Source organism: Podarcis filfolensis, assembly GCF_964270895.1.
Source record: "Podarcis filfolensis genome assembly, chromosome: 6".
Taxonomy (NCBI): Eukaryota; Metazoa; Chordata; class Lepidosauria; order Squamata; family Lacertidae; genus Podarcis; species Podarcis filfolensis.
Genome location: NC_139609.1, coordinates 2,044,175 through 2,056,876, shown reverse-complemented (window position 1 = coordinate 2,056,876; position 12,702 = coordinate 2,044,175). Strand labels below are relative to the sequence as shown.

The following is a 12,702-nucleotide window of genomic DNA, read 5'->3' as shown; positions in this document are numbered from 1 at the left end:
CCATTTAGTTTTGCTCTCCAGGCACAAGCAAGAAGCAGATGACATTGTTCGTGTAGCTAAAGAAGCAAATGATACGTCGACACAAGCATATAAGCTGCTCTTGGAGACACTGGCAGGGGAGAATCAGACCATGAATGACATCGGTGACCTTAATAGGAAGTAAGTATGAAGTGAAGACAGAAATTGAGGTGCTTTATTTTTAAAATGTTTCAACTGTCCAACATGCTGCAGTGATCATAAGAAGCTGAATAGCTAAAATAGTTACTGTGTATGCAAAAACAGATGACAGGAATTTATATCCAGGAGCCTAAGGCATAAAACCTTTATCAGTATTGGGCTTAGGGAAGTTTTTATGTGCACATATGAAGCGTATATCTACAATTGTAAAGTGTGAATGAGACCAAAGTGTCTTTAAAGAAATATGGTTCATTCACATACATTCCCAGGATTTACTGTAGCTCCCCATTCAGTGTACAGTTTGTGGCATACCTGGATTTGCTGCTGCTATTTGTGTGGAATGGCCTCACTAGATGCAGAACTAGCAACAAAGGTGCAGGGTTAAAAGCTAAAGGATTAAAACAAGGCGGCATTAAAGAACTTAAAAGTTTGGCTGAATACAGCAGTTTTAACTTGGTGCTGGAAATGGCAAAGTTCAGTTATCAGATAGGCTTCTTTTGAGGAAACTGACCTGTACTCCTAGGGAAGAGAAACTCAGATTTTAGTTCTCATAACTGGAGTCCTGGTTCAGATACCCTCTCCACACTCCGCCACCACCCCAAAGATCAATTTTAAAGCATGGGCCAGGGCCAGGCCACTTGGGGATACTTAAAATGACCTGTGCCTTTTAAATGGAAGCTGACAGGTGGCTTGTTCAGCTGTCCATCCATAGGTGCAGTGTATTTCCATATTTAGTTCAGTGATTTGTGTGTATTTGCATTGAACTGTTTAATTGTTTATCTGAAAGCATTGGTATCTGAAGAAGCGTGCATGCACACGAAAGCTCATGCCAAGAACTAACTTAGTTGGTCTCTAAGGTGCTATTGGAAGGAATTTTTTTATTTTGTTTCGACTATGGCAGACCAACACGGCTACCTGCCTGTTACTGAAGGCATCTCTGATTAACTTTATTAGAAAGGCTGCCCTATGCTGCCAAACCATTGATCCATCAAGTTCAGTATGATTTGTTCTGACTGGCACCGGCTCTTTTTAGTCTTTTTAGACTGCTCCAGGCACCAGTCTTTCCCAGCTCTGTTCCCTAAGATCTAAGTTTAAAAGATGTCAGAGATTAAATGAGGGACTCATTGCGTGCAAAAGTTTGTTCAGCTACTGAGCTGCAGGCCCTTTCCATCTGCTGCAGCCATACCCACCTACCCACTCCTTGAGCACAGGACCTGTTGCATCCAAAGCAGAAATAGTACCTTGAGCCAACAGGCCAAAGAGGAACAATAGTAAGGTTATCTTTGGTTCCTAGGTATAACCAGGCAAAAGACATTTCCCGAGATCTAGAAAAGCAGGCAAACAAAGTCCATGCAGATGCTGAGGAGGCTGGGAATAAGGCCCTGCAGATCTATGCCAACCTCACCAGTCTGCCATCTATAGACTCCGAGGAGCTAGAGGTATGTTTTTTATTGTCATCTTACTGTTTTTGAAATATATACAACAACCAAACATAGTCAACACTAGCAATATCATGGCTGATCCCTAAGGGGGATAGATTTCAAAGGTGCAATAGGACATGTATATTCATTTTTAAAGTTCTTCAGTCCAGAGTTTCCACAAGTTATAATGCATTCAAGGTGGGTGACATGCTTGATTATCCCACTGCATATAAGAAATGAACAGCTGCCAGGTGGCATAGGACATCGGATCCAGTTTGCCTCTGGCCACCCCTATTTGGCAAGTCAACTTTTCTACAAGTGCAACTGACTATTCTTGTGTCTTCTTGGAGTCTTGATAAGCTAGTTGTGGTGTGGCAGCATGTGGCTATCTCCAAACATGCTGCCATAATCAGTAAAATTAGCATCACTTTATAGCTTGTGTTGATTAAGAGTAATCTAAAACACCTAATAAAAGGAGACAGGTTGCATCTCTTTCCGAGCTAGAGATATGCTGAGTTGGGCTTTGTGTAGAGTTTGTTGGAAGAGCTTTAAAGCACCAATAAAACTGAAACTTGTTTAGCTTTTGTAGGTGACACCAGAGATAAATGGTTCAAGCTGTTGATGTCAGCTAAGAGATTATTTGTTTAATGCTTTTTGAAATACTTATATTTGTGTTGAGGCACTTCTGGGTACTTCAGGATGTGCTGCAGATAGCACTGCAGTATCTGATCCTGGTTTGAGGTCTTTTAAAGGGTGGTTTTGATCCAGCTCATCAGATACCATGTTTGTAAATTCAGACCCTTGGAAATGTGCCATAAAATGTATAATACACAGTCGCTGCATTCACAAAAGCCATTTCTCTTCCTGTTTTCTCCATGTGCAGAATGAGGCGAATAAGATCAAGAAGGAAGCCAGAGAACTTGATCAACTCATTAACAGGAAGCTGAAGGATTATGAGGACCTAAGAGAAGACATGAAAGGGAAAGAGCTGGAAGTACAGAACCTTTTGGAGAAGGGCAAGACTGAACAGCAGGTCAGTTCTACTTGTATGTAAGCTCTTGCCCTGACAAAAGCCATAAATGCAGGTTAAAACAGGGGTGGCTTAACTGCTCTCAACCTTTGAAAACTTGTGTTAACCAATTCATGGAGAGGTCTGGTAGACACATGTTTAGGGCTTTTTTTGATCATGTGTTCTGTAGAGTGGCTGCACCATGTGCAGGACAGAGCCAGGTGCAAAGTGTTCATGGAGAGACAGCATGGGCCCCAGAGCCTGGGGAAAATGGCCTGGAGACGAGGAAAGGACGGGGGGAGAGAGAGTAGGTAGTAAGGGAGAAACAATTTGCTGTAAAAGGCAAGTGAAGGTTTTAGTGTCCATGCCAAAAGAGACCATAGTGGTGTGAATACACACCTGTTAGTAAAGCAGAATCAGCAGTCAAAAACAGAGTTGGGGAGGATGAAGGACCTTTCCCATTCTTTAGCATCTTTGTCCTTAAAATATATGAACTGTTTTAAAAGGTTTAGATTTTGTTCTTGTGCAAATGTACTTTCCAACCTATACTGTTTAACTTCCTTGTAAGCTGCTTTAGTCACATGATAATCAGAGACTCGTAGGGTCAGTGTGGTTTAGAGGCCACTTCCTCCGTTGTGCCTGATTACATCCTCCTTGAAATCCACTGAAGAAAGAAGCGTTGTCAGTGCCTCTCTCCTCTCTGCTATGGAACTCACTCCCACTGAAGACTCATGAAACCCAGGCCTGAGTGTATTTCAGAAGCATTGCAAAGCCATAAGCACTGAGCTGCCTTGTGGGGCTAGAATTAAGGTGGGGAAAGCTTAGGAAAATTTCACTGCTTTGCTAGGGACCTGGCTCCTGCCCCCGCCCCCTTGGGGAAACATTGAAGCTGCCCAGAGTGGGAGGGGTACAAATAGAGGAACAGCAACGCTCAGACTGTGGCAGGAATCCACCCAGCACTCATGGGAAAATGTGGTGTGATCTCTTAGAGTAATCAAGTGAAACTTGTAACACATGGCAAGGTAAAAGTCTGTAATTTTATTAAGACAAGTTACTTGTTGTTTACTGTTGTTACAGTTGTTTTCTCAGAATTTGTCTTCTGTACCATGAAGATAAATAAAAGCAGTATTTTTTAAAATAATAATAATAAATTGAAATTCAGTAGAAACAGTCTGTGCATGATACACGCTATATGCAGAGAGCGTGTGGCTGACCTGCTGTCTTGTGTGTGCTTGCACAGACTGCCGACCAGCTCTTGGCTCGAGCAGATGCTGCCAAGGCTCTGGCTGAGGAAGCCGCCAAGAAGGGGAGCAACACCCTCCAGGAGGCCAATGACATTCTCAGCAACTTGAAAGGTAGGCGGCAGCATGACTTCCTGATGAGTCATTTTGCAGAATGGCAGGCTGACCTCCCTGAGGGACTCAGCCCTCTCTTGGGGGGGGGGAGTGGGCCAGAATCAGAATATTGTTCCACAGGACACGCTTTTCCTATTACTACTGACTGTACTGCTGTAATCATGTCAGTATTATCCCAGTGAAACAAGCGGGGGGGGGGGAGTGTTGCTTTCATGTCTTGCCTATGGGCTTCCCAGAGGCATTTGATTAACCACGATTAGAAATAGAAGTTAGATGTATTTTTGTTTGATCCAGTGGGGCTTCCTTACGTTTCCCCCCCCCCCCTCCAGACTTCGACAAGAGAGTGAATGATAACAAGACTGCAGCTCAGGAGGCCCTAAGGAGAATTCCTGCCATTACCCAGACCATTTTGGAGGCCAACAATAAGACACGGCAAGCGGAATTGGCACTAGGCAACGCTGCTGCGGATGCCAGAGAAGCAAAGAACAAAGCTGCTGATTCTGAGAGAATTGCTAATTCTGTGCAGAAGGTGAGTCTTGTGCATCAGTGGTAGAGTACATCCTTTGTATAAGGCTCCATGTTCAATCTCTAGTAAATACTGGGCTAGCTGGACCATTGATCTGAAGCAACATATTGAGGAACTTCATTTGTTCAAAAGTATTTTTTTTTTTTTGTGGTACAGTTTTTCCTGAATTATCTGTCTTCAGACCACAGATGTGAATAACATGTCTGAACAGTTCATGAAAGGAACTCTCAGGACACAGAATACTAGCATGTCAGGACAAAAGTTCCCAACTTGCTGGTTTTCATGTGTGTGGAATTTACTTTCTCCATTTTCCAAACACATCATGCCTCCTGTCCACAGCCTGAAGTGGCAACAGCACATCGTCATTCACATAATTATTCTGCATAAATAGATCAGCTCTTGGCAATATGTAATAGACAAGAAGCTGTCTTCGATGAGACCAACGGCTGTTTTAGCATTAGTGGAAGTCAAAAGCTGACATTTCTCTAATGGCAAGCAGTTGGTAAAGAAGCCTGCTCAGTTGTCTTGCTCTTAATGCTGCCCAGAACAGAGAGAGCTTTCCTATAACATTAAAGGGCCAAATACCATGGCAGGGTATTCTTTCGTACCCTGTTGAGAAACACAGCTCAGTGGCAGAGCACACGATTTGCATGTGGAAAACCCCTGGTATTAATCCGCTGTGGCTCCAGGTAAAGATGGTTATGAAGGCTGGGAATGATCCCTGCATGAGTCACTAGAAAGGTACACCCTGGCACATTGGGACAAGTACTAGACTCTGTGGACCCACCGATCAGTCTAACTGTACGGGGCAACCTCATATAGACACATACAATCAATATTAGTACTTCAAATGAAGTTTTAAGATGAGGCTTTAAGAGCAGTGAAGGAATTAACTGGAGGGGGAAACGCATACGAGTCTGCATTGACTTCATTAGGCACAGCCCAGTGCTGGTGCTGATTGGGACTCAGGAACAAATTGCATGCATGTTTGGAGCAGCTGTGCAGGCTCTTCATCCTTTCATATATACTTGCTTTGTTCAGGTATTTTTATTTATTTTTATATGGTTTTGGTCTCTGCCCGTTCTAGAATGCTGCTTCAACAAAAGCTGATGCTGACAAGACCTTCTCCACTGTTGCTGAGCTGGACAAGGAAGTGGGCGACATGTTGCAGCAGCTGGATGCAGCAGAGAAAGAGCTGAAGGCCAAACAGGAAAGCGCTGATCAAGATATGATGATGGCAGGAATGGTGAGTTACTTTGTCTGCTTCAAAAAAAAAACAAAAAAAAAACAGCCATTGATTTTGGGGGGTTAGATTGGCATATTGTTAATCTGCAATATCAGCACATACAGTGGAACCTCAGGTTAAGTACTTAATTGGTTCTGGAAGTCCGTTCTTAACCTGAACTGTTCTTAATCTGAAGCACACTTTCCCATTGAAAGTAATGGAAAAGTGGATTGATCCGTTCCAGACAATGAAAAATACCCCCTAAAACAGCAATTTAACACAAATTTTACTCTGTAACAAGACCATTGATCCATAAAATGAAGGCAATAATCAATGTACTGTACTATAAAATAAATAAGACAGTATTGTAGATTGAAAAAAATTTTTTTTAAAAATTCCTTACCTGCACTGATGATCGTCATTGTTTGAATGGGGAGCTTTTATCCATTTCTGCAGTCACACAATCAACCAGTAGCTGAACTGGGCTCCACACAATCCCCAAAACAATGGCAGAAGGCAGAGTCCCCCAGAAGTCCCCCAAATGAAGGAGCAAAGCAAAGACAAAGGCACAGGGCAGACTCACATAAACAAATCCCAAAATCCCTTGCAGAATCCCAAAATTTTCCACTCCCCCCCCCACAGGGTAGGTGGGCTTACCTGGCTAGGTGCCACCCATCTTACTTCAGCTGGGCGGGGGGGGCAAGGGTTGGTCAAGGGCTTTTCGGCCCAGGCTCACCTTTGTTTTCTTAATAGCTTCACTGCTCTTGGTCTTCGTTAGGGAAGTGTTCCTTACCTAACTTTGGGGCTGGGATGCAACCTGCTGGGCATCCTGGCTCCTGGCCTTTGCAGAGGCCTCGGGGAGCTCCTGCTGCTGGAGCCCAGTCGCGGAGCCTCCGTAGGCCCTGCAGAGTCCAGGCTTGGCTCTGGGCAGTGGCGAGGCCTCCGAGAGAGCGGAGCACTCACTTCCGGGTTAAAAACATTTGTAACCCAAAAAAGGTAACTCGAGGCGTTTGTAACCAGAGGCACCACTGTGTGTTGGTTTTTTAAAAGAGACTTTACAAAACCCATGCATGGCTGCCTGCCCTTCAGAGAAGTCTCATGCCATTTGGAAAATCATTTCCTTCTTTTCTCTTTCCCATCCTCTCACCTTTGTCTTCCTGGGCGACTCCCTTGTCTTCCAACAGAAATGACATTGCATGATGCTGCAGTGTTCGAGACAGAGTTGACACATGCATGCTCATTACTCAGGGACTTAGGTGTGTAAAGTTACTCACTGCAAATTAAACACCACAGGTAGTGTCTTATTAGCTGGTTCATGTGGTCAGCCACAAGTAATTGATATGGAATTATACACATGCATATGTGAATTCAGTTGTAATATCCATTTGAATTTATTTTTTAATTCCCCAGGCTTCAGAGGCAGCTCAGGAAGCAGAAGCCAATGCAAGGAAAGCAAAGACCTCTGTTAGCAGCTTGCTGAGCATGATTAATGACCTCCTTGAGAAGCTGGGTATGTATCTTCAGCTGGTAAACTGCCAGAGAGATTGACCTTCTCACCCTGAATAGTGTGGCATTTGGGGTATTACCCCTTTCCTGTTTGTTTGTTCTTTCAAGCCATTGCTATACCTGGCTAACATACGTTTGTGTAGCTGGGCACCGAGTCTAATAATTTTTGTGGACTTACTCAAAGGACTTCAATAAAATGCTTATCAACAATAGTGTACAGTGACTTGAGTTGACAAAGCTGAAATTATGATAAACAAGTGGGACTTAATGTAAAACTGCACACATATTTATTTTACATATTAAGATATGTATCTGTCTGGCATCTGTCAGAAAGTCATTCCCTGTATTCAATACAATCTGACTTTCTAAAACAAAACCTAGATGGACAAGTCTATGAATGCGCAACGATTGACTCCCGCTCCCAGCACTGTCTATTGACTGCACCACTTTACATCCATTGCTGTTTTACTCCTAGTGGCATGTTGTTGTGAGGGCAAAACCTGCTAGCTAACCCTGACAATGGGTGTCCAGGCCTCCACTGTCAGGGATTCCATACAGGGTAGAGATGTTTTTGTGTTCAAATCACAGAAAGTTGTACAGTACCCCCTTGGGAGCCCTTGCAGTATGCAAGACTTCACTCTGCAAATCGACATGCTTGCCAGGTTAATGGGTTCACTGATAGCTGGATTACTGTAGTGGGTGCATATAGCACTAGGGTGGCTCTGCCCCCATCTGCTCCACTCGCCAACCCGTCCACAAGACACTTCATTTGCTGAATTGGCTGCCCAGTCAAGGACTATCCCAGCTTCTCCCTTCTTTTGCAGCCACATTTTGCATCTGTTTTCACAACAATAATTTCTTGTACAGCTTACTGCTTCATAAGTCCATAGACTTGGCCTGTAAAAAAGAACGGGTGGGCTGAATGATTAAATGGGCAATCAGTCGTTTATGTTGTTTAATCCTGGCATTGTAAAAAGGAGAAAAAAAATAGTTAAGGATGTATGTGTATAGAGAACTTTTTCTCAAACAGCGGAAATAAAGTTCAAATAACATTTAAATTTCACAATGTAGAATGTTTGTACATAATGTGAATTTCTGGGTGTGCAGTTTAAGAGACATTGAACTCAGTACTCCAGTGTTACACATTTCTGAATTTTGATAAACAGCTTATCTCTCAAATTTAAAACAATTTGAATGCAATAGTTAGAGGAATTTTAGAGACGATTTAGCAAGCTAGGAAGATCAGGTTTTTGAATTACCGGTATTTTGCTTTTTTAATCTCTCTTTTGCATTTGACCAGTGAAAATTATTTCTGTATCAGAATGAAGTGGGCCTTAATTTAAAAAAAATTCTAATTTTGTTGCTCCCATTACAGGGCGTGTGGAGCCTGTGGACTTGAGCAAACTGAATGAGATTGAGGATACTTTGAACACTGCCAAAAACCAGATGAGGGAAAACGATTTGGATCGGAAAGTCTCCGATCTGGAGAAGGCAGCTGAAAAGCAAGCCAGTGCCATCAGTGAATATGACAGGGACATTAACACCATTAGGAAAGACATTAGCAATTTAGAGGACATCAAGAAGACCTTACCAACTGGCTGTTTCAACACCCCGTCCATTGAAAAACCCTAAGGATGTGCTAAAGGCAGGGGGGCGTTCCCTCAATGACTGGTGGAGCAGTTCTTTTGGCTGTGGAGTGCCTTAATTCCTAGGTTACCTTCTTCAGGACCCCCACCTCATCTCCCACACAGCTAGCAGTTCTTTCTTTCCCAATTCAAGGGAGAAAAATGCAAGTTTCTGAATGAACACAAATTAAATATCCAGCCTTTGGGCATCAGAAGGGTTTAAAGATATGAAATGTATAAACTTCCTTGATCAAAACACTCCATTTTCTCCTCTTCTCCCAGAAAAGACTCCCCTTTGATTTGCATAATGATGTGAAATATTATGGACTGTTGTGCTGAATTACAGAAAGGGCTATGAGAACTGATACATAGTGGGGGCAGTCACAGGCTTCTCCTTTTTTCATCCCCCGTCTCTCTCTCCCGTACCCCATCTCACAATTTCTCTGTTCTTTTTGTTTCTATGAAGGAAAAGGTTTGGCTACCAAAGTATTAAATTGTAATGGCCAGTATAGCTACAATTTGTAAGAAACGCTGATGGCCTTCAGAATCAGAAAAGAAGAAAAAGTCAACTTAATTCATATATTAGTGGCCAATTAAACTACCACTTTGGTAGCCAGCTGCCAATTTTAAAGAAACTTTCTAGAGTGCAATATGTATATGTATATCTTGATTCTGAGAAACAGTTTCTCAGAAATGCTTTCGGGGAGTCATGAGGAAGGAGGGGTGTGTTAGGTCTCAATGGTGCTGTACCTTGGCCTGCCTTTGACTTCTGAGAACACAGGCAGAAATTTTAATTCTTCAAGATGGAAGAATTGTGATCAGAAATGTTCCTGTCACCAGCCAGTCACTAGTAATATTCAAGAGGTATCTTCCAGGGACAGATAATTTAATATCAACAGATTCTGTCTTTCTCTCTTGGGGGCGGAGGAAGCCCCTGAATCAGACTCTTTCTTTTGTTCCCTTTTTTGAAAGAAGCATCCACTATCCAGAGAGTACTTTTTTTGCTAGACTTGCCTGTGAAATTTGAAGTCAACATAATCCTCTCTGGTAGAAACTCAAACGTTTGCAGAGTTCTCTTTTTGCAGGTTGAATCATATCATTTTGCCATGGTAGGTTTACCTCTTATGTAAAAGAGGAGTAATCACAAAATATAGCTGATCCATCTTTCTAGGAAAAATAATTTGTCAGGCCTAATTCTAGGGGTAAATAACTCCCAGGAGTTCACAGTATTTACTAACTGAGCTGGTGGTTGCTTGGTATGAATTTCTGCCCTGCTCAGAATGTCCCCTCTCCCACTTTGATTATGCTTCCTTGTGGGGAGAAGATACCTCCTTCCATGTTGTCTCTCTTCTCCACCCCCCTCTCCCTTTTAATCCTGAACCGGAGGAAATTATCTGCCTCTGTCTGATGCTTCCACCCCCTGCCTTTGAGATCTGCATATACCCACCCTCAAACACTATGCAACTTTGTACGTTTGCGTAGAGGGGAAGAAATTTATTATCTGACACACACACTGGTGCTATTAATTATTTCAAATTTATATTTTTGTGTGAATGTGGGATTTTGTGTCTTTTTTATCATGATTATAGTGTGAGGAAAAGTCTGTTTCTCTCTCTCTTGCCCCTCTCCAGCCTTCCCCCCTGTAAATATGCTTGGCCTTGCATCCCGAGTGTCCCTGTTCTCTCACTGCTTCCTCTTCACTGCCACACTGCCTGCATCCTCTCCTCCAGGTTATTATTCCTCTGGCAGTGAGGGGCAGGGTGGGCGAGGGGCAGGTATTTTCCCTGCCCATCCTCACCTCTGCACTCGTACTGGTAGTTAATAGTGTTCCATATCTGCATTGCCAGCTGAGAGGCAAGTTGCCCTCCTCCTCTTCTAAAGCCACGTGACACCTAAAGGAGTCAGAGGGGTGTAGCTCACGATGCCTTAGGCCATTTTGGGTGATGCTCCCTCTGGGCTGAAATGGGGAGCACCTCCTCTGCCCCACACCTCCTTCCTCCACTGTGAGCAGAAATGGGAGAACCGGAATATCACCCATTCAGGCAGATCTAGAGTTCTCTCAGCGGACAGGAAGGAGACCCACAGGCCTGAGGCCTCCCCCCCAGGTCTCCTGCTTGGGGGTGAAGGCATCACCCAAACTGGCCCTTTGTTTGTGGTCTTGATATTATGAATGGTTATAGGCTTCCTGCTGGCTTTGAAGAGGAAATGTGACTTGGGCCTACTTCTTACTCAGGTGGTTTAACCTAGGTCTGAGCTGGTACCATTTCTCCAGACATGGCTTTCTCTCAGACGTGGCTAGTTGTCTACATGTAGGGAAATTAAGGAACATTCAGTCATGGGAGCCATTTACTGAAGGGATGCCAGCCGGCCACATGCTTTCCACTGCAGTAAGCGCTGGACCACTACTGTAGATTCAGTAGCAGGTCTCTGTGAATACAGGTAGGCAGGCAAAATCCCCTTGGCCTTGGTTTTTACAGCACCTCCAGGGCCAGAGAGAGAAGTTCCAGCCAGATCTTAATTTTATCCAAGCAACTTCTTCAACAGTTTACATAAAGCCGACTTGCATGCATAGAGGCAAACAGAACCGAAAGCCATGAACTGGAAATGGCTTTTTGCTGTGGCCTCTTGCACTTGACTAGAAGGGGATGATTACAGTTCGTAGTGCGCTTCTAGTCCTTTCCTTGCCTTTCTAGTATTTCCCCACTTTTCTCTTAAACAGGTTTTAACAGATTTTTTTATTTTTAAATAAATAAATAAAAAGGCCTTTATAAGAATTTACGAATATTGCGTTAACAGCTATTATCACGTTTGTATAGGTCCAAGTTATTTCTTTGCATAACAAAATGATGCAACAGCTGTTCACGGGAGACACCTGCTGAAGAGTTCCCTTCATTTTATTTTTTATTCTCAACTGTGAGCACCTCAAAAAGTGCCTTCACTCCAGTTTTAGACTTAAATCTGTGGTCTTGCTGTCTGGGGGCAGTGAACAAAAACAACAAAAATGCAACACTTGGCAGTTTTATGTATAAAACAGTATTTCTTATTTATAATAAAGACTGAATATTTGTAACCCCTCATATGCTGGGTTCTTGAGTATTTACTGTGTGTGTGTGTGTGTGTGTGTGTGTGTGAGAAAGAGAGAGAGAGAGAGAGAGAGAGAGCACATGCACCAGCTGTCCAAATATATTTGCTTTTCCTATCGGATTTGAATATGGGGGTGGAACGGTCTCATTTTACCTTACCACCTTTTTGTGAAAGGAAACCTGAGCTAAAAAGGATTTTAGCATGGAACTTCATCCAATTTCTAAATGGCTTCAAGATTTAATTTCACATTTTGAAAATATCCCCCTCTGTAGCGGCTAAAATGCTCACTTTGAATTCTAGAGACTTCTCGAATAACTGGAGATTTCAGTGACTGATTCACCATGACCTCTAAAACTTTTTCCTGGGTATCATTTATATTTTATTAAGAAAATTTCATTTATAAGAAGATAAGATTGAGGAAAAAGAAAAAAGTGGGTGAGAATTTTAAAAAGACACAATACTGGGTCACCATAACCAGCTCTGACCAGCATATATTTGATAGGAATCTTTTACCACAGTGTTCACATCATTGTGCAGTTCTTAACACTGAATCTCATCTCTCATTGGCTATTCACTTAGCTTAGATCATTTTGGATCTGTTCACAGTCTGCTTTAGAATGTGTCATCCTAAATAACTCCAAATTATCTAAGAACTCATTCCTTACCTCTAACACAGGGTTTATGAATAAGTTGCAATACAGATCCTTGAGAAATCCCACTATTTTCTTCCCTCCACTTGTCAAAAGTTGGTCCCTTAGTCCTACCCATTACTTT

At 42.8% G+C, this 12,702-nt stretch overlaps 1 protein-coding gene across 2 annotated transcripts in view; it reads left to right on the top strand.

The window, feature by feature from the left end:
• The window catches only part of LAMC1 (laminin subunit gamma 1), a 120,429-nt gene extending 108,508 nt beyond the window's left edge, over positions 1-11,921 (top strand). The window contains exons 21-29 of one of the 2 annotated variants that reach the window (XR_014549821.1): positions 22-159; positions 1,472-1,616; positions 2,482-2,631; positions 3,848-3,962; positions 4,292-4,491; positions 5,576-5,734; positions 7,124-7,223; positions 8,595-9,957; positions 9,999-11,921. Coding sequence is in view for 1 of the 2 variants with exons in the window: in XM_083621359.1 (XP_083477485.1) it covers positions 22-159; positions 1,472-1,616; positions 2,482-2,631; positions 3,848-3,962; positions 4,292-4,491; positions 5,576-5,734; positions 7,124-7,223; positions 8,595-8,851 (1,264 nt within the window). In the remaining variant the exon portion in view is untranslated. Of the gene's footprint in view, positions 1-21; positions 160-1,471; positions 1,617-2,481; positions 2,632-3,847; positions 3,963-4,291; positions 4,492-5,575; positions 5,735-7,123; positions 7,224-8,594 lie in introns of both variants that reach the window. The other variant, XM_083621359.1, reaches the window with a different exon arrangement.
• The last annotated feature ends 781 nt before the right edge of the window (positions 11,922-12,702 follow it).